The 21,288-nt window shown below is 51.0% G+C and overlaps 1 protein-coding gene across 1 annotated transcript in view; it reads left to right on the top strand.

Moving 5' to 3' along the window:
• The window catches only part of KIAA0556 (KIAA0556 ortholog), a 135,906-nt gene that overhangs the window by 78,935 nt on the left and 35,683 nt on the right, over positions 1-21,288 (top strand). Inside the window, exons 12-13 of the mRNA XM_008056238.2 lie at positions 2,519-2,734; positions 14,512-14,652. Coding sequence (XP_008054429.2) covers positions 2,519-2,734; positions 14,512-14,652 — 357 coding nt within the window. The remainder of the gene's footprint in view (positions 1-2,518; positions 2,735-14,511; positions 14,653-21,288) is intronic.

Raw genomic sequence — 21,288 nt, 5'->3', positions numbered from 1 at the left:
TGAAAACTTAGTCACATTACAAAGAGCCTGGATTGATTGAGTCTCTTTATGTTATAGGAGACAGAAAATCCAGGGCAAACTGATTTGCACAACAAAGGGAAGAAAACTGCAGACTCTTGTCATTAAAAAATGCCACAGGTGGAGCCAGGTGGGGCTGGATCCAGCAGCTCACACTGTCTCTACTGTGGCAGCTGCCTGGGAGCCCAGTCCTAGCTCTGCCCTCTCGCCGGGGTCCCTCGATAACTGGAGTACTTCCCACCTCGCACCCCGCACCCCTAGCCCCGCCTTCGGGAGAAAAGAGCGTTCCTCCCCAGGTAGAGCTGAGGCTGGCGTGCCTGCACTGACCCTTGCCACTCCCTCCTGGTGGCCCGGTGGCAGGGCACGCTGATTCCTTGGATCAGTCTGGCTCCTCCTTGGTGTGGGAGGGAGTCAGTCCCCCTGTACTCATGGCTGAGAAAAGAAAAGGCGTGACTGCCCTAAAGGAAAGCCAAGTGGTCTCCTTGAGAGAGGGGCAATGAATGCCAGGACCAGGAGCTTCCCAACCAGGGTCTCCTCACACCCCAGGGTGACCTTGTATCAGGCAGGACAGAAAGCAGGAGCAGCCGCTGAGCTGTGGCGCTGGCAAGAGTGACCCTTGCTTGGATAATAGATCCTGAGGCTTCTCCGTTTAGACACTCAGCTCAGGAATTCACACGTCAGATGGCATGGGGGAGGAGGATCCTGTAGCCCCTCTGTGAGACAGCCTACCTCCTTCCTGCCCTCTGCACACCTGGCCCTCCTCTCATCTGGTCTCCCTCCCACTTGGCGCCCCTCCCACCTGGCTCTCCACTACCTGTTCCTCCTCCCACCTGGCTCTCCCCTCACCTGGCCCTCCTTCCGCCTGGTCCTTCCCCCACCTGTTTCTTCTCCCATCTGGCCTTCCCACTGCCTGTCCTTCCTCCCACCTGGCCCTCCCTTTACCTGTTCCTTCTCCCTCCCACCAACAAGCAAGGTGAACAGTGCTGCTTCTTCACTCTCCCAGACCCACCTGGCCCTGGACTGCTCCGTACCGGCACAAGCTCATTAACCTCTTGGTCCCCTGAGTCAGCCAGGCCAGTTTAGCTTTATCACCATCCTGCAAGCCTGGGACTCAGGCCAGGGCAGCGGAAGGTCTTGGCCAGGGCCCCGCAGGCAGTGGAGGAGGAGGAGGAGGAGGAAGCTGTGAGCTGTGACAAGGGCCAAGCTCATCAAAGCAAGCCCTGTGTTTCCTCCTCCCTCCTCCCTCCTCCCCATCCCCGTTCCCACCATGTGGCAATCAGGGCTCCTCCAAACACACGCTGAGAGCGATAGCACGTCTCGCTGGCTATTAATTAAAAAAATAAGTGGGGAACAGTTGCTGTTCATTTGCTCAGCTCCCTGCTCACAGAACCATTGCAGATTACCAGTGCTAATTAACAGAGGGCATGTGCACGCGGGAATGCACCATTTTATGAGCGGCTGATCCGTGGCGACCTGCGCTGCAATCAGCCCCAGAGGGTGTCAGGAAGCCATTCCAAAGGGTGGCCGTTTATTGATGGCGTCCACGCAGACTCTCAGAGCTGATAGTCTACCCGGGAAGGAGGCAGGCGTTAAAATCAATGAAGGAGAGAAACAGGCACTGACGGAGTGCACCAGGACCAGGGTTCATGATGAGGCCTCTTGGGTGTTGATATCTTCCTTAACCTGTGACAGGATTATCATACAGATGGTGTCATCTCCTCTTCCCTGACCAGGCTGAGGGATGTCAAGTGATTTGTCCAAGGCCATGGGGCCATGTTGCCTACTGTCTTAGTCTGCTTGGGCTGCCATAGCAAAGAACCACAGACTGGGTGGCTGCACCAACAGAGATTTATTTTCTCCCCATTCTGGAGCCTGGAAGTCCAAGATCAAGGTGTTGGCAGGTTTGGTTTCTGCTGACTGCCCTCTCGTGTGGCCTCACTTGGTCTTTTCTGTGTGCATGCATCTCTGGTGTGGCTCTGCGTGTCCACGTTTCCTCCTCTTATGAGGACACCAGTCAGACACCAGGGCCCACCCTCATGGCCCACCCTCATTTGACTTTAATCACCTATTTAAAGGCTCTATCTGCACATACAGTCACATTCTGAGGTGGGGGAGAGGGGTTCAACCGTTCAGCCCTGGCACTACCCCAGTTCTGCAAGTGTCATGACATGCCTCTGGGACCGGAACACTGGGCAGCAGGAGAGGTGTGCATGTTCAGGCAGAATCTGATGCTTTTTAAACATTTTTATTTATTTGCAAACCCTTGCACAGAATCCAAAGTGCCAGGGCACACAGTAACTGTATTCTAAACGCTTTATGAACTCATTTTGTCTTTGTAATAACCATAGGTAGTGGGTGCTATTCTTATCCTCATTGTACAGATGGAGAAACTGGGACCCTGAAAGTTAAATAACTTGCTGGAAGGCCGCACAGCAGCGGTCCAGCTGAATTCAAGCCTGTTATGTTTTCATCCTTTGGTGTTATTTTTCTCTTCTTTAAGGACAAACAGAGAATGAGAGAGGATGAGATCAAAGATGCCATCTACGTGACCATGGAAATCCTGTCCAACTGGGGCAACCCGTCGTGGGTGGGGCTTTCAGAAGTCGAGTTCTTTGACCTGAACGACACAAAGCTTTATGTGTCGCCCCATGATGTGGACGTCCGGAACACAGAAGCACCCGGGGAGCTGGGCCACCTCGTCATCAGGAACTTAGCTGTAAGTGGAGGGGGCTCTGGATTGGCCTTTGCTGGGTATTTCGATCCATACTCTCTGCCCTTGATGAGTCTGTGATAAGGTAGAGGGTAGTAAGAATCATCTGATCTTCTACAGTCCTTTATTTGGGCAGAGCAGGGGAGGAGACTGAGGGAAGGGACCAGGGAGGCCGTCACACTGCCTCTCCCTGAGCTCATTCCCAGGGCCCAGCTCTAGGCATTTGTGGAGGGGGCCTTTGATCCACCTTGGAATTTACCACAATCACCACCAAACACAGGACCTTAAGGGTCGCCAAGGTCAGTACCCTCATTTTGTAGACGAAGAAACTGGGACTTGGAGAAGGTCATTGACTTGGCCAAGGTCATACAGCAGGAAGATAGAGGAGCCAAGTTCACATCCTGCAGCCTGGCCCAGGGCCCATACCACACCCTCTCAGGGTTCTGCTTTCCTAGGCCATGGGGGCACACCCCACAAATATTGAATATTCTTTCCTTTCAATATCTGACAGAGTTTAAAAAGAAAAAAAATGGCGGGGTGTGGTGACTCATGCCTGTAATCCCAGAACTTTGGGAGGCCAAGGCAAGAGATTTCTCAAACCCTGAGTTTTGAGACCCAAATCCTAAGTTTTGAGTTCAAGACCAGCCTGGGCAACATAGCAAGACCCTCATCTCTACAAAATATAGAAAAATTAGCTGAATTAACGCCTGTAGTCCCAGCTACTCAGGAGGCTGAGGAGGAAGGCTCACCTGAGTCTATCTAGGAGGTCAAGGCTGCGGTTAGCCATGATTGTGTGCCGGTGCACTCCAGCCTGGGCAACAGAGTGAACCCTGTCTAAAAAAGAAAAGTAAAGAAAAAACAAGGAAAAAAAAAGACGCTAGCATTTTTTTTTCCCAGCCACCTGCCAGTGGGACACAAGGGACTGAGTTCAACTGAGCCAGAATTACCAACCACACAGTCTCTCCAATGCTGCACCTTCGGCATCATTCATGATCCCTGGTACCTGAGAAACAGGGAGCAGAGATTGTCCCTGGGCCAGGGTGACTGGGCAGGGGCCAGGGGCAAGAGGAAGACTTCTCCTCTTCTGTGCAGTTTAAATTTCCTGCCACGTATGTGTATTGTCTGTTCCAAAAACCAAATTATTAATTTGCTTAAAAGTATTGAAAATGAAACCAGCCACCATGCGTTGAGTCCTTGGGTTGTGCCAGGCATGGTGCTAAGTCCTTCAGGCGTCATTTGATTTATACTTATCTGCACAGGCTCGAGAAGCAGAAAGATCAGGCTCAAAGATTGCCATGGATGTCTTCCTGACCACAGGCTACTCACTTAACCTCTACTTTAGTTTCATCATCTGTTAAATGGAGATAAGAATCGGTCTTGCCCTGATGTGCGGCTATAAGGATCATGCCTGGCTCTTCCTAAAGGCTCCAAAACATCAGCTGTTATTGTTTTCACTGTATTTATTATTTGAGACAGGATCTTGCTCTGCTGTCTGGGCTGAAATGAAGTGGTGTGATCATAGCTCACTGTAACTTCAAACTCCAGGTCTTAAGCAATCCTCCTGCCTCAGCCTCCTGAGGAGCTAGGACTACAGGCAGGTGCCACCACGCCTGTCTAATTTTTTTTTTTTTTGGTAGTGAATGGGTCTTACTATGTTGCCCAGGCTGGGTATATTTATTATAAATGGTATTAACAACATTAAGAAGTAGATGTTATTATTCTTGTTTTAAAGAAGAGGAAACAAGAAAGCGGGTCTTTGAAATCCCCAGTTCTAGAAACTTGGATTCTGGTCTTGACTCTGTGGCCTTGGGCAACTCATCTGCCTTCTCTGAGAGTCATTCTGCCCCCTGTAAATTGGGAAGTGGGGGTAGATCATCTGTTGTGTGCTTTGGCTGCCAGCAACAGAAACTTGGGCTGGCTCACTTTTTTTTTTTGAATTGGAGTCTTACTCTTTCACCCAGACTGGAGTACGCGGCATGATCACGGCTCACCACAGCATTAACCAGGTCTCAAGGCAATCTTCCTGCCTTAGCCTCCTAAGTAGCTGGGACTACAGGTGCACGCCACCATGCCTGACTCATTTTTTAATTTTCTGTAGAGATGAAGTCTTGCTATGTTGCCCAGGCTGATCAAACTTCTGGGCTCAAGATATCCTCTTGCCTTGGCCTCCCAAAGTGCTGGGATTACAGTTGTGAGCCATTGGGCCCAGCCTGGCATATTTTTTTTTTAAATGTGTTCCAAGTCTTTTGATAGCTGGTATACTCGCTTGTCACCCAGGCCTCATGGTCATGTTAAAGTACCAGTAGCTTGCTGGGACACTTGAGCCCTGAGAATCTGGTCTTATATTTGGAGTGGGAGGGATGAACAGGAGGCTGTGAGAATCTGCTAGAAAGATTCTTCTCTTGGACTTGAGGTTCTGGGGGAAATTACTGATTTGGCCTTTGGGTAGAGTGGTCACCTTCCATGGCAACAGCAGTCATGACTAGCCTATGTCCTTAGACTGGGACGTGCCTCATGGCCGTGGGCTCCTTTCAGAAAAGGGAAGAAAATGAGGAGGGGAGATAAAGCTCGTTAACGTATTTCATGCCACCATCATTTATTGAGATATTTTGGCAGTGCTGGTTGGCTGGTGGCTTTGTCCTTGTGTGGCTGTGCTGTAAATATCCAGTCCCAGGAGAGGACGCTGATGGACCCACCTGGCTCAGAGAGCAGGGCACCTTGGTGCCGTTTCCCCCAAGATGCCCCAGAGGGGCAGGGAGGGATCCTCCCTGAATAAAACTCAAGATAACTACTAAAAGAAAGGAGGGCTAGGTGCCAGCTAGCCAAGAAACAACACTGTCCTCGGCGAGCTCTATGAGTCTGACCTTTTAAAGAAGCAGGCCTGTGGGAAAGGCTGCTTGGATGCTCTGGCCTTTCTCGACCCTGCTTGGGCTTCAGATTTGCACCTGCAGGCTCCGCTGCTTGCTGCTGGGCTTGGGCCAGCCCTTGCCGCCCTGCCCCCGTCCCCCTTGTGCAAAAGGCAGGGGCCTTCTGGAAGCCTGCTCTATAGAACACTGTACATTGGGGTGATATAAAGTGTCATTGGGTTTGATGAGAACCGATCCTGAAGACTATTGCTCCCTTTCCTCTGCTTAGCAGGGGCCGGGAGCTCAGCCATTGTGGTTTTGGGGTTTTTTATGTTTTGGCCCTGAGACTGGGGCGTGAAGCAGCGGTGTCACCCCAGGCTGGATTCCCCTGCCTCTCTGGCACGGGGTCTCCCTCCCTGATGGCTGGGGCTACCAGAACATGCTGCCCCTCAGAACCATCTGATTTCCCTGGTGTTATCTGGCCCTAGTCCGGAGCATCACCCCATTTAACTGCCACATGAACCTGGGATGATGCACTCCTTTTCTTTTCTTTTCTTTTTTGAGTGGGAGTCTCACTTCATCACCCAGACTGGAGTATAGTGGCACACTCATGGCCATCGCAGCCTCGACCTACTAGGCTCAGGTGATCCTTCCACCTCAGCCTTTCAAGTAGCTGGAACCACAGGCACACACCACCACACCTGGCCAATTTTTTTTTTTTTTTTTAGAGACAAGGTCTTACCAACTTGCCCAGGCTGGTCTCGAACCCCTGGACTCAGGCAATCCTCTTGCCTCTACCTCCCAAAGTGCTGGGATTACAGACATGAGCCACCACACCCGGCCTATGCTCCCATTTTCTAAATGAAAAGGCCAAGTCTCAGGAATCAGAGGCTCCTGGAAGTGAAGGCTGGGTTTGAAAATGCTTCACTGGAAGTGGATTGTAGGTGAGGGAGGGCTCCAGGCTCCACACAACACCCCTTCTGCACCCACACCACCGCCTTACTGGCCGCACCCTGGCTGTGACCCCAAGATGACTTCACATGTACACCCAGTCCTGTCCACTCCCAAGTTCCTGCCAGGAATGTCAGCTTCCTGCTTGACGCCTCCGCTTGTATGTCGGCTGGCCACCTCAGACTTCAGAGACCCAGACCCTGAGTTTTGATTTCCCTGCCCACTCCCAGTGTTTCTTGCCCAGTTACCAGCATCACCGTCTGCTCAGATGCCTGAGCCTACCACTTAGAGTCTTTCTTGATCATCCTAGGAAATCTATAAGTAAATAAATCTATGATTATAAATCTGTGATTTCCTGGGAGTCTAGCATTGCTTCCAAATAAAAAGTTTAAAATTATGTGCCGCACACCTTTATGTCCTGGGGGTACAGAGTGAGCAGGCCCCGGTTGCCACCACCTGCCAGCACACCAGCATGTCCCGGTGCTTCTGACCCAAGGAGAGCCTGAATCCGGCCCTTCTCCGGTCGCCCTGGCGCCTCCCCAGCTCCGCTGTCTGTTTCCTCTCGCTTAGACTATTCGGTAGGCTCCATTCCTACTTTCTGCTTCTGTCTTGGTCCAGTCCACTTCAATTTCTACTCTGTATTCAAAGTGATCTTTTAAAAATATCAGATTGTGCCCTTCCCCTCCTGAAAACCGTGGCCGTTGCCCTTGGGAATAAAGCCCAGGTCCCTCCTGTGGCCCAGAGGCTCTCTGGAGGCAGGCTCCCAACAACTCTCTGCCCTCTTCGCACCTGCTCTGTCCTCCACGAGATCCAGCAGCCACAGGCCTGCCTTCCACCTCAAATCCACCAAACTCATTCCCACGTCTCCAAAACGTCCCCCTCCGGATTTTCAAGTGGCTTCTCGCACTCAGGTCTCAGTCCAGAAATCGTTTTCTCAGCAAGACTCCCCTGACCCGACAACTTGGAGGAGTCTTCTCCCCCCGACTCCAGTCACTCTCATGCCATCATTTTACATCTCTTCAGAGCACATTTCACTATAAGAAATGGTCTTATCTACACGTGTATTATTTCTCTCCCATCTAGCCGATATATTCTTGTCTGTCCTATTCATACTATGTCCCCAGTACTTAAAAGTGTGCAATACATATTTTTGCTTGTTTAAACAGAAACATAGTGTACATTATTTTTGTTTAAAAGATATTTTTAAACTTTTTATTTGGAAATAATTATAGACTCACAAGAAGTTGTAAAAATAGTTCAGCAAATAGAAGAACAACAGTCAGCAGTCCCCAGCCTTTTTGGCATCAGGGACTGGTTTCATGGAAGACAATTTTTCCATGGACCAGAGGCAGGAGGGGAGGAGGCCAGGGTGAGATCATCAGGCATTAGATGAGAGTCTCATCGGGAGCACCAACCTAGATCCCTCACATGCACAGTTCTGATAGGGTTCGTGCTCCCATGAGAATCTAGTGCCTCCGCTGATCTGACAGAAGGTGGAGCTCCCACTCACCCCCTGCTGTGCTGCCCAGTTCCTAACATGCCACAGACAGTACCAGTGCCTGGGGGTTGGGGACCCCTGCAATAGAGAATACCAATGAAACCAAAAGTTGGTTACTTGAAAAAGATTTTTTAAATGGACAAACCTTTAGTTAGACTGACCAAGGAAAAAAGGAAGAAGATTCAGATGATTAAAAATCAGGAATGATAAAGGACATTACAATTGGCCTTACAGAAATAAGAGGATCCTAAAGCAAAGTAAAATTAAGATGAACAATTCTGATTCACATGAGCGTCGAAAGAATAAAATGCTTAGGAATATATTTAACAAAAAAAGGACAAAATGTGTCCTCTTGAAATTACAAAACTTGTTGAAAGTAGCTTAAGGTATAAGTAAATGGAAAAGCATGCCATGTTCATGAACCAGAAGACTTAGCATTGCTAAGGTGGTAATGCTCCCCAAACTGATCTACAGACTCAGCATGGTCCCCATCAGAATCTCAGCTGACTTTTTTGTAGAAATTGGCAAGCTGGTTCTATAATTCACAGAGAATTTCAGGGGACTTGAAAAGCTAAACCATTCTTTGAAAAGGGAAGAAGAAAGTAGGAGAACTCACACTTCCCAATTTTAAAGCTTACTACTAAGCTACAGAAATTAAACTGCATGGTACTGGCATAAGGATAGTTATCTAGACTCATGGGAATAGACTGGAGAGTCAAGAAATAAACCCATACGTCTGTAGTCAAATGAGTCCAACAAGCTTGCCAAGATCGTTCCATGGGGAAAGCATAGCCCTTCAAAAAATGCATTTCCACATGCAAAAAAAAAAAACCAAAATGAAGGTAGATTTATACCTTACACAAAATGAACTCAATGGATCAAAGACTTAAACATAAGAGCTAAAACTTTAAAACTCTTAGAAGAAAACATAAGTGCAAATCTTCATACCCTTGGATTTGCTGATGGAGTCTTAGATATGACATCCAAAGCACAAGCAACACACACGCACAAAAAGGAAAGAAATATATAAATCAGACTTCATCTAAATTAAAAAACATTTTTGCTTCAAAGACTACTATCAAGAAAATAAAAATGCAATCTACAAAGTGGGAGAAAATACAATATCTGCAAATCATATATCTGATAAGGGTCTAGTATCCAGAATATATAAAGAAAAGAAAATCTTAAACTCAATAACAAAAAATGGAACAACCCAATTACAATAGGGCCAAAGGACTTTGAGCTGACATTTCTTTTTTTTTTTGAGTTGGAGTCTCACTCTGTCATCCAGATTGGAGTGCAGTGGCCACTCCCGGCCACAGCAGCCTTGACCTGCTGGGCTCCAGCGATCCTTCCGCCTCAGCCTTCCAAGTAGCTGGAACTACAGGCGTGCGCTACCACGCCCGGCTAATCTTTTGATTTACTGTAGCGATGAGGTCTCGCCAAGTTGCCCTGGCGGGTCTCGAACCCGCAGGCTCAGGCAATCCACTCACCTCAGCCTCCCAAAGGCGTGGGATTACAGGCTGAGCCACTGAGCCCGGCACTGAGTAGACATTTCTACAAGAAGATGTACAAATGACTATAAAGCACTTGAAAAGATGCTAAGCATCTTTAATCTTTAGGGAAATGCAGTCAAAACCACAATGAGACATCACTTCACACCTGCTAGGATGGCTGTCACTTAAAAAAGAAAAGATAAAATAAGTACTGGGGAGGAGTGGAGAAACTGGAGCCCTCATACTTTGCTGGTGAGATTGTAAAATGGTGCAGCACTATGCATAATAGCCAACAGGTAGAAACAACCCAAATGTCCATCCATTGATGGACAAAGAGAATGTAATAAACTTGTACAACTGAATACTATCCAGCCATAAAAAGGAATGAAGTGTCGATACAAGCTACAACATGGATGAAGCTTGAAGACATTATTCTAAGTGAAAGAAGCCAGACATAGAAGGCCACACATTAAATAATTCCATTTATATGAAATTTCCAGAAGAGGCAAATCCACAGAGACAGACAGTAGATGAGTGGTTGCCAGGGGCTGAGGGAGGCCGGACCAGGGAGTGACTGCTGATGGCATGGAATTCTTCTGGGGGTGGTGCAGATGTCCTGGAAAAAGACAGTGGTGACGAGTTGCACAACTTTGTGAATATACTCTTAAAAAACCACTGAATAGTGCACTTAAAAATGGTGAGTTATGTCACCATTTGATATGTGAGTTATATCCCAATTCTTAAAAAAATAAAGACAATAGGATCCCATGTGTCTTCGCCCAGCTTCCCCCGATGGTAAATCCTGTGTAACTGTAGTACATTATCAAAACCAGGACCTTGACATCGAAATAGCATACAGCCCTTCCTGTGCTCATTTGTGTGCTATGTGTATAGATAGATTCTGTGCAATTTTATCACAAATGCATATTGTGTAATCTCCACCTAATTACCACATCGAGGTATAGACCAGTCCCACCACCACCAGGGCGTTCCCTTGGGCTCCCCCATAGCCAGCTCTCTCCAAGCCCCCGGCGACACTGGCAACCACTCATCTGTTCCCCCTCTCTCTGCACCTTGTCATTTCAAGAATGCTGTATAAATGGAATCACACAGTAGATCACCTTTTTGAGACTGGCTTCTTTCACTTGGCATAATGCCCTTGACATCCTTCCAAATCATTGTATGTATCATAGGTTGTTCCTTTTTAATGCAATCATTTATTAAATTGGAGCTGCTTTTAAGGGCAGCCCAGCATCTCCCTATGGGTGGGTGGATCTTTGTTAGGTTAACTCTGGAATAGAAAAGCACCTTTGGTCTAGCAGCTAGAAAGTTACGTGCTCAGAGAGACCTTCCCTGACCACCCATTCTCAAATAGCTGTTCCATGGACCATTAATAATTCTCTCTTATTTTCTTCATAGACTTTATCCCTGCTTGATTTTTTTTTTTTTTTTTTGAGTTGGAGTCTCACTCTGTCACCCAGACTGGAGTGCAGTGGCCGCTCCCGGCCACCGCAGCCTCGACCTGCTGGGTTCCGGTGATCCTTCCGCCTCAGCCTTCCAAGTAGTTGGAACTACAGCGCCCACTACCATGCCCGGCTGATTTTTTTAATTTATTGTAGAGATGAGAGCTCGTCAATTTGCCCAGGTGGGTCTCGAACCCGCGGGCTCAGGCAATCCACTCACCTCAGCCTCCCAAGGCGCAGGATTACAGGCTGAGCCACCGAGCCCGGCGATTTTTTTTTTCTTGGAAATTTTACCTGTTTGTCTCCCCTGCTATCCAGAGCCTCCAGGGCCTAGCAGGTCAGGTTCCTCTGCCCACCCCCTGCGTCTGGCTCAGCATCTGTCCCCAGGAGGGACTCAGTACTGTATTCGTTGGGCAAGCATGTAGCAGATGCAGCCAGCACTGGGTGACACCCCTCGCCCCACCCCTCGGGTGTGCACTGACTGCTCTCCCGACTGCCAGCCCTGAGATTTCTCTCCGGGAGGATTTTCTCTGGCCTCCGGGTCCCCACTTTGCCTCCCATGCCACAGGCCCAAACTGGGGGGTGGAGGAAGTCGAGGACCCCATAACCAACACAGGTGGGAATTGGGGTGGGTTATATGTACCCTGGTTCCCTTGTCCAGCAAGGGAGGCTCCCAAGGCTCCCAGATTCCCTGGGGCTTAAGCTTCTGTGACCACGGTAGCTCATTTGATAACACCCCCTTTGTGTGCTGCCTGGGCTCCACATCTCTCCTCCTCACTCCCCTACCAGCGTTTCCTTCTCTAAGTAAGCTGCTTAACGCTTAGATCCTTGCCTCAGGGTCTACTTCTGGGGGAAGCCAAACTGAGACAGAATGAATTAATGAATTAAAGATCGAGGTTCAAATTCTTGGTCTGCCATGTGAGCAACCTTGGGCGAATCGCCCCTTGCTGAGCTCTGGTCTTCCGTCGGTAGTGTGGGCTACCCACCTCCTGGGTTTGGAGAGAGCCCAGGGAGATAACAGCAGTGCAAGGTACCTGGGCTCTTATTCTGCCTCATCCCCACCACCTGCAATGGGGAAGGAGGGCCGCAGATGCTCTGCCCACTGGCCTGGCCCCCAGGGTGTGCCCAGCAGGTGCTGGGCCTGCCCTGGGCGGCTTACCTTGGCCCTCCTCTCAGATTCTGTCCATGGAAAGGAAACATCAGAAGGCCTGCTCGCTAATGAAACCCAAGTTGTCCGCAGGTTAATGTTCTTGGACTCTGAACAGCACAATTCCCCTGTAGCCCTCCTGCTATTCCTCCCGCTGACAGAAACGTGAAGGGAAATCAATTACAGTTCCTGCTCCCCCACTGGAGGGTCAGCCTTCCATCTCTTCCTTTGTCAGGCGCCACAGTGACCCATTTTAGGTCCCCACTCAGGGAAGGAGTGAGACTCACCTGCTGGATTTGGGGATGTGGTGTCATGACCTCCGCAGCTGCCCAGAGCACTCAAAGTCCTTGCCGAGCTCAAGAAACTTGCCAGAATAAGTCACACCCCTTGAACTCATCGCTCCCCCTTAACAAAAGCCTCCTCCTCCCTCCTGAAAGGCGCCGTTGTCACCAAAACAAGACCTCTTTTTTCTCCCCTGCAGCTGGAGCCTGGGCTGCCCATCTCCTGTGGGCCAAGAAACCCCAGATCAGCCAATTCTCCCTCCCTGGCTCTGTCAAGTAGCAGGCACGCTCCTGGTACTTGGGGAGTCTGCTGAGATGTTCTCAAATACAGGGCGATGCTCCTTTCAGATAAAAGGGGCCGCCCAGCCAGTGTCAGGCCCGCGGGGCTTGCTGGTTGGTACCTGGGACTTGCCGCAGCTGCTCAGCCCCTCAGCAAGGACCTCAAACTCAGATGCTTGCAGTGGCCAGGCAGGGACACAGGAGGGAAGTCAGGCGGTGTAAAGTAGTCGGGCATGATGGGGCTGTGGGCCCCGGGGAACAGCAGACTTCAGGGGCTGTGCACTTGGCTCCAGCAGCTGCCATCAGGGACCCCGAGCTGTCTCATCTTCCGAGTCTGCAGAAGCCAGAAATCTGGGTCCTGGGGCAGATCTCCCCATTTTTTAGTGTTGGCGGTGAATTTGTCTCTCTCTTTTTTTTTTTTTTTGAGTTGGAGTCTCACTCTGTCACCCAGACTGGAGTGCAATGGCCGCTCCTGGCCACCGCAGCCTCGACCTGCTGGGCTCCGGCGATCCTTCCGCCTCAGCCTTCCAAGTAGCTGGAACTACAGGCACGCACTACCACGCCCGGCTGATTTTTTGATTTATTGTAGAGATGAGGTCTCGCCAAGTTGCCCAGGCAGGTCTCGAACCCGCGGGCTCAGGCACATTTTATGAACCAACAAAAGACCTCCACAAGCCAGATGCAACTGACAGTTTCTTCTCTGACGTTTCATGGGAGGACACGTTAGGAGACACATTTCATGCACCCTCATTCAGCCGTTGGTTCCTTCCCCTCGGTATTTGCCATGCCAAGGAAATGTGCATGCTAAGGGCTCCGGAGTGAACCAGACACAGCCCCTTCCCCTGAGGAGCTCACGACTGAGTCAGGGCATCATGTAGACATGAAAGAAATGATTGTGGGACACTGAGGTAGCCCCAGTCTCAGGGCCTGCGAGGAGCCGAGGGTGCCTGGAGGAGAGTCGTGGACAGCGGGGGCAGGGGAGAGGTGGCCGTGGGGGCTACCTCATATTTTGGCTGAATTTCCCAGGATGAGAAAACTGCAAGGAAGGCAGGGTCCAGCCTGTACAAAGTCACTGGGGTCCAGCCAGCGTGGACATGTTTGGGAGCAGCTGTGATATCCAGAGAGACGAGAGGAGACGGATGGGGCTGAGAAAGACCCCTACGCTGGCTTTTTCCATTCGCACCCAAAGCGCTCAGGGCATGCAGTTTTGTTGGGGTGAATGAGAATGATAGTGAGGTGTCCCTGTTCTCCTGCCCCCCGGGTCTCTCCATCAGATCTGGTGGAAACAGCAAACTGAGAGCTCGAGGCTTGGAAACCCTGAAAGGAACAGAATAAACCCCAAGGCTCGGTGCCATGGCCCTGTCCCAACAAGCGCCTGAGCCAGTTTCCTTCTTCTATTTCTAAATTTTAAAAATTTGACAGGGTTTTACAAAAGAACACCAAAGGCTCTGCTTGCCAGGTTAATCAAATAGCGCGAGTGGCGGTGCTGGTCTCATCCTTCCCCGCCTCCAGCACGCTCTCCAAAGCTGATTAGGCTGATTAAGATAAAGCCCGCTGCATTTCAAATTCCATCTGGTTGGCGGATCAGAGGGGCCCGTGTGGCAGCTTTGTGTGCGGACCAGGTCAGTGACCTGCTGTGAAGCGCAGTCCAGACAGGCGAGACCCGACCCCCACCCTGGGTGATGGAGGGAGGTGGCCCATGCCTACCCTAGCGCCCAGCCCCCTGCCCCCTCCTGGTGTTCCCAAGCCAGAACCACTGCCATTTCATTTGAGGGGAGGCAGAAACGTGCCTAACGATCTCCCTCTCTTGCAGGCCTTCCAGGACAAGAAAGACCCCTCCTCCTTGTGGACCTGCCGCTTCCACCCGCCGCTCCAGCTCTTTTTTGTCATCCGCAACTCAAGACAGCTACACCACTTCGGTCTGGCCAAGATCAAGGTCTGGAATTACTGGACGACTGATGGTGTAAGTAGTGGGCTCCGATTGCTCGCTGGGGGGCCAGCTGATGGAAGCACTTATGGTTTGCCAATTGCCTCGTTCCTAAAGTGGCAAGGTGGGCGCGAGGCTCTGTGGCCCCACCTGCGGGATGGGGGAGGGGGTCACACACATGCGCAAGAGCCGTCACAACTGAGCCTGCAGCTCCCAAGCTTTGGAAGGTGATGTCAGCCGCCCTTTGGGGAAACTGGAAAAATACAACTGAGACTCAAAGAAACAGAGACACAGAGGTTACGTAACGTCTCGAGGCGCACAGCCAGGAAGTGTCCAAGTGAGAACGCGAACCGGTGCATTCAGGTTCCAGGCCCGTTCTCTCAGCCATCATTTCTCAAACCTTAATCTGCAGTGATGACTCACCTAGTGATCTGGTTTAATGCGGGTTCTAATCCAGCACAGGGCCTGAGATTCTGTGTATGTAACCAGCTCCCAGGTGACCAGTCGTCCTGGTCTCTAGACCCTACTTTGAGTAGCCGGGCTCTTCACATCTGACTGTCGAGCCCCATTGGTTTAGAATCCATCCCTGCCTTCTGACCTCACACTATCTGCCCTCACCCCTGCCTGCACCACATCTTTGTCTTCCCTTCTCTGGACTGTTTTTCATGGATTCATCGTTCCATGAACAAAAGGAGTGAGAAGAGACAGGCGCTCACTCAGCATGTCGTTTCCCTCTTAAGGTAGACATGGGGCAAGAGATTACTTTCCTGTCAAATCTTCTGCAAGGGAAGCAATAGTTCCAGTGATATTTAAATAGGAACTGGTCCTCAGCCTCTGTATTGTTAGAGAGACTCTAGGGAGTAGTGTGAACTGTGGCAGACTGGAAAGCCCATGCCCCAGGCAAAGGGAAGGCCTCTTTTCAGCTTCAACTAACAGTTGATATATAGGAATTACCAGCTAATGCTGCTAGACCTCCCAAACGTTCCAGTTAACTGGAAATCTAAGTTCTGATATGAGCCTACCTGGATTACAAATTATAAAAGCTAATTTAAATTCTAATCATTTATTTATTTTGAGATGGGGTCTCACTCTGTCACCCAGGCTGGAGTGCAGTGGCATGATCATGGCTCACCACAGCCTCAACCTTCTTGGCTCAGGTGATCCTCCTGTCTCAGCCTCCCAAGTAGCTGGAACTACAGGCACATGCCACCACGTCCAGCTGATTTCTTTTTTTTTTTTTTTTGTAGAGACAAGATCTCACTGTGTTGCCCAGGCTGGTCTCGGACTCCTGGGCTCAAGTGATCCTCCCACCTTGGCCTCCCAAAGTGCTGAGATTACATGTGAGCCACCATACCGGAAATTTTGAGTTTGCTTTTTTTTTTTTAAACAATCACCTAAGGTTTAGATGGGAGAAAAAGAAGTCCAAGCTCAGGAGAAAATGATGAAGTTTCCCTGGGCATGTCGGCCTCCCCTTTACCACCTGCCAGCCCTGGCCGCTCATGCGCAGAGGCCGCTGGGCCCAGCCCAGCTCATGTAGTCCCAGCACTCCCTGAGCATCCAGGACCAGGTCCTGTCCCTCCAGGTTCCGCTCTGCACTCCTGGCAGGTGGCCGTCCCACCCTCTCCTGGAATGGAAAATGGCACGGTGCCGGCTGCCCAGGCCTCTGCCAGTAGCTCGGCCCTGTCACCGCATATACATCGCAGGCCAAGGAAAGCAGATTGTATGTGCTGGATTACAAAGGCGATAAGCTTCCTGCCATGGGCCGAGGCCTGCCTCTCTTCTTTAACCTACGGCTCAGGCTTCTTTGTGTGCACAGAATTTTAAAAAGCCACAGAGTCTCGGGAGTCCCATGGGAGCCCCACGGGAGCATGGGGTGTCGTTGCGGGTGCTGGGGAGCTGCTGGCTGCAGGGATTGGAGAGCCAAAGCCTGTCTGCACCCGGGGTGGAATGCGGAGGGCTGCGGTCCCTGCCAGGGCACCGCTTATGCAACGCACTCCCACCCGTTGCCAGAATGTACCGGGAGCAGAAAAGCGCAAACAAATGCAACTGCAGGTTGGTTTGATTTAATATTCTCCGGAGAATGCTATTACTGTGTGTTTTAGAGGAGATAAAATGAGAGTTTATAGGAAATACGGCTCGGCCCGGTAGACACGGCTTGTTAATACGGTGTTTTGTGTGTGGGAATCTGAGGAAGAAAAGTTAAATGTGGGGAGCTAATCCAACCTAGGCTTATTTGGAACGTAAAAAAAGAAGGCGCTAGAAAAAGGGGAGTCTGTTATTAGAAAAAGTGCTGCCTGTTAAATCCTCACGCTGGCACTTCTGGCTCCTTTCCCTCGTGAGGCGACAGGGCAAGTGTGAGCTGGCCCGGAGCAGAGGGTTGTGAGGGGACAGTGAGGACGTGGGGGCCGCGCCATCACCACAGCAGCGCACAGAAGGCAGCTCACAGACGCCCTGCTTGTGACAGCTGCCATTTATTGGGCACTGCCGGCGCCAGGCGCACGAGACCCCCGGTGGGCACTCAGTAAAGTCTGATGTGTGAACGAATAACGGAGCAATGAATCGTCCCAATTAACCCCCAGCATTCCTGCACGGCGGGTGGCGGTGCCCCCGTCTTGTAGATGAAGAAGCCAGGGCTTCAGACCACGAGGTTGCATGTGGCATCCAGACTTGTCTCTTTTGCCAGCCGGCTGGAAATGGCTGCCAGGAGGGCTGTCTTGAGGAGGTCCTGGAACCTTCCTTCTGGTTCACAAGGAGAGGTGCTATGACTGATGGGAGGAGGATGTGGTCATATGTGTGTTACGAATAACGATTAAAGGGCTTGCTCAGTGAGTGGGTGTGAGGGACAGAGCTGGGAGGGGACGTGCACGTGCTGCTTTCCTCTGGCTCTGCTCAGCAGGGCTTTCCCTGCAAAGGGGCATCCTTGGGGAGAGGAAGAGACCAGTCGCCTCCCTTCTATAGTTGGCCATGACCCCTCTAAAACATGACTCCTCCTTGATAGCAGTCGAGTTAGTTATCTGCTGTGGGGTTCACCCCTCAGTGAGACAGGCACCCCCTCCCCATCGTAACCTCCACATCACCGTGCAAGTGCCACCAACAGCCTGGTCGTATCAAGGAGTGAGACAGGAGCTAGTGTTCAGGCAGGACGGGCACCCAGGGCATATTTTACACATAGGCAGGCGTTCATTAAGTGATTTGGGTGATTTTTTTCTTGAGTCACGGTCTCACTCTTGCCCAGGCTGGAGTGCAGTGGCACGATCACAGCTCACTGCAGCCTCAACCTCCAGGGCTCACGTAATCCTTTCACCTCAGCCTCCCAACTAGCTAGAACTTTAGGTTTCACACCACCATGGCTGGCTAATTCTTTTTGTAGACAAGATCTTGCTATGTTGTCTAGGCTGGTCACAAACTCTTGGGCTCAAGCAATCCTCCCACCTCAGCCTCCCAAAGTGCTGGGACTACAGGCACATTGCCACCACGCTGAGCTAATACTTTCATTTATTGTAGAGAAGAGGTCTTGTTAAGTTGCCCAGGCAATCCTCTAGCCTTGGCCTCCCAAAGTGCTGGGATTACAGGCGTGAAGCACCATACCTGGCCATATCCCCTAAAATTTGAAAGTAAATTGTAGCTATCACACGATTTCACTCCTAAATTCTTCAGTATGCATCTCTAACAAAAAAGGCATTTGTTTGTTTATTTTTACATAAACCGGATGCCACTATCATGCCTAGCCATAATTAATTATTATGCTCTAATGCCCACTCTGTATTTAAATATTCCTAATTGTCTCCAAATTGGTTTTTTACACCTGACTTATTCAAATCAGGATGCAAACAAAGGCCAAACATGCCAATGGCTTTGAAGTCAGAGGTGTCACCTTCACTGGGTCAGCTAAGTCAGCATGGCCTGATGACTCTGCCCTATGGCGGGATCTGAGCACCATAGGGCCCGGGACAGGGACATGACAGCATCTTAGCTTGGTGATTGACAGAAAGGGAACTGACCCCATTGCATGGGACGCTTCATGAGCTCTTGACCTCAGGCTTGGCTGAGGCCCCTGTCCATGGTGTCTGCCAGCTGGGAGGCAGCGGCTGTAATCTTGGGCAAAGTCCACACAGATGCAGGCGTGGGAGCCATGAGTGTCCTGGGAGGCTCGGGTTTGAAGAACCCCCAAGCCAGCATGGCAAGGAGAAGGATGCAGAGAATCCAGCCTTCAGAGAGAGCAGACCAGCAAGAACACTGGGATTCTGAGCCAGACTCCACTCCCAGCAAGAAGGTGGTCGCTGGGGCAGGGTGGAGACTGGAGTCCATGTCCTGTGCTGTGCACGGGCTGCCGCTGGGGCTGGGCCAATGCCTGAGGAGGGAAGGGCTGTGCACCTGGGTACAGGTGCTGGCCTGGGGCAGCAGGTTATACCCCAGACCTCTGCAGGGTGGGGCTCCCACCTACCTCCTGCCAGTTTTGGCCAGGTCTGATTCAGCAGCCAAGTCTATTGATTAGAGTTCTCAGTAGCCAGGATTCTCTTGGGGCAAAGGACGGAAGCCCCACGTAAAACTGAGTTAAGCATAAAGGAAAATTCTCTGGCTCATGTAATAGAAGAGTCTCAGTACTGGCTTCAGGTATGGCAGGATCCAGGAATTCCCATGATGGCATCAAAAATCTGCCTTCTGCTGGGCTCGGTGGCTCAGCCTATAATCCCACACCTTGGGAGGCTGAGGTGAGTGGATTGCCTGAGCCCGCAGGTTCGAGACCCGCCGGGGCAACTTGGCGAGACCTCATTTCTACAATGAATCAAAAAATCAGCCGGGCGTGGTAGCGCGCGCCTGTAATTCCGGCTACTCAGAAGGCTGAGGCGGAAGCATCACCAGAGCCCAGCAGGTCGAGGCTGAGGTGGCCGGGAGCGGCCACTGCACTCCAGTCTGGGTGACAGAGTGAGACTCCGACTCAAAAAAAAGAAATCTGCCTTCTTACATAGCTTACCTCCCTTCTCCTCTGTGCTGGCTTCATCTTCGGGTATCAGTGATAGTTCCTGATGATGTCAGACTCACAGCTTATTTCAGCGGTCCCTGCATGAAGAGGCTGTCATCATTGAAACCCCAGATCCAGCGTTCATTGACCAGGCCTGCGTGACTGCCTGGGGTGGGCCCACGTGACTCATGTGAAGTGAGATTAAGGGAAGGCTGGACTCCCAGTGGGCAGTGGAGGTGCTGGCTCCAGAAGTAGGGAGAGTCTCCAGGAAGGTGGAAACAGGATGCCCAGACTAGGTCCTTTTCCTTTTCCTCCAAGAACACAGGAGTCGTGCTGTTGAATTGATTCATCAACCCCCAAACCTAAGCCTTCTGTGACATTTGACCCCTGATCCCAGCTCCAGGCCTGACCGCCAGAAACTGTCTTCTGTCCCTTCTTCCAGGAATGCACTACTGCTCCCTCTGGCATCCCCAATCCCTGCTGCGTGCCCACCCTGCCAGGCCTCCTGCCCCACTTCCTTTTTCTGTCCGTGCTGCACCTGGCTCACCTCTTGGCCTCTTGCTGGCAGTCACCTAAGTCCTGCCAGCTCTGTTTCCAGAACCTGTCTACTTACAGCTCACTCATCCGCCCCCATCCGCCCATGGCCCCTGTGCAGGCCTCATCCCACCTTTCCCTCCACTGCCTGTGTGTTCAGTCCCTCTCTCTTCAGCAGAGGCTTGGTGAGGGCTCCACACCCAGGCATCGTGCTGGGGCTGGGAGTCACATGTGCTACCTGCCCCTGCAAGCTCACACCTAGGCACGGGAGCCCTAGAGGCCGTGGGGTGAAAAGGGTGAGCTCAGGCTCTCTCAAGGGCGGAACACCTGAGGGGAATGATCACAGTCCACTGCCATGATATGCTTCCCGGTGCCTCCTAGGAAGAAGGCTGGGTGTGTGACCGTTCACCACCCAAGCAGATGCATGCGGCTCAGCTGGCTCTTATGGTGTTCCCAGAAATCTTTGAATTAATTGCCAGCATTTAAAAAATGGGAGGCTTTGCATGAAAATATGGATTTGTAACTTTGAGGCAACAGAAAAATCCCACCTTTGTACCTAAAAACTTTGATGAGCTTAGTCACAGTGCCACAGTCTCCACTACTCCCTCTTGTCTCCCTGACACAGGTATCCTTATATCCCATCGCCTTCCTCGTTTGTGCACTTGCCTAGACCCTGGGCACATTTGCATTGGTGACCTCTTCCACTTCTGGACCCCCCCAATCTGGCTCTCTGGCTCTTTAATCTCTCTCTGGCCTTGATGACGCCTTCCTTCTCTGCCTTACCTTCTGCCATTCCCAGTGCCTGGAATCCCTAGCCCATGTTGTTACCCACCCTGCCTTTGAAACATGCAGATTCTGAAGCCTGACTTCACGCACAAGCCTCTTCCCACGCCACCTGCCCCTAGGCCCCTTCTGAGGTCTCCAGCCATACCTTTCTGGACACATGCATCCTGCAGGTGTTCCCCAGTGTCCTGAGCCTCGGGTGTCACAAACCCACACCCTTGGGCCAAATCCACCCTATAGATGTATTCTGTTTGCCCTCATGGTGTTTTATGGTTTATGAGTCACTTGACAACATTTACAAATTGGTGAGCGGGCAGCATTTCCTTCCCGACATTCACTGGCTAGAACTGAGTAGCCCCTGTGCCCTCTGGACTGGGGGTGGGGGTGTCCTG

This window comes from Carlito syrichta, unplaced genomic scaffold (genome assembly GCF_000164805.1).
Source record: "Carlito syrichta isolate Samal-C Ts95f unplaced genomic scaffold, Tarsius_syrichta-2.0.1 Scaffold302297, whole genome shotgun sequence".
Taxonomy (NCBI): domain Eukaryota; kingdom Metazoa; phylum Chordata; class Mammalia; order Primates; family Tarsiidae; genus Carlito; species Carlito syrichta.
Note: the sequence above shows the minus strand (reverse complement) of the source record. Positions and strands in the feature narration are given on the sequence as shown.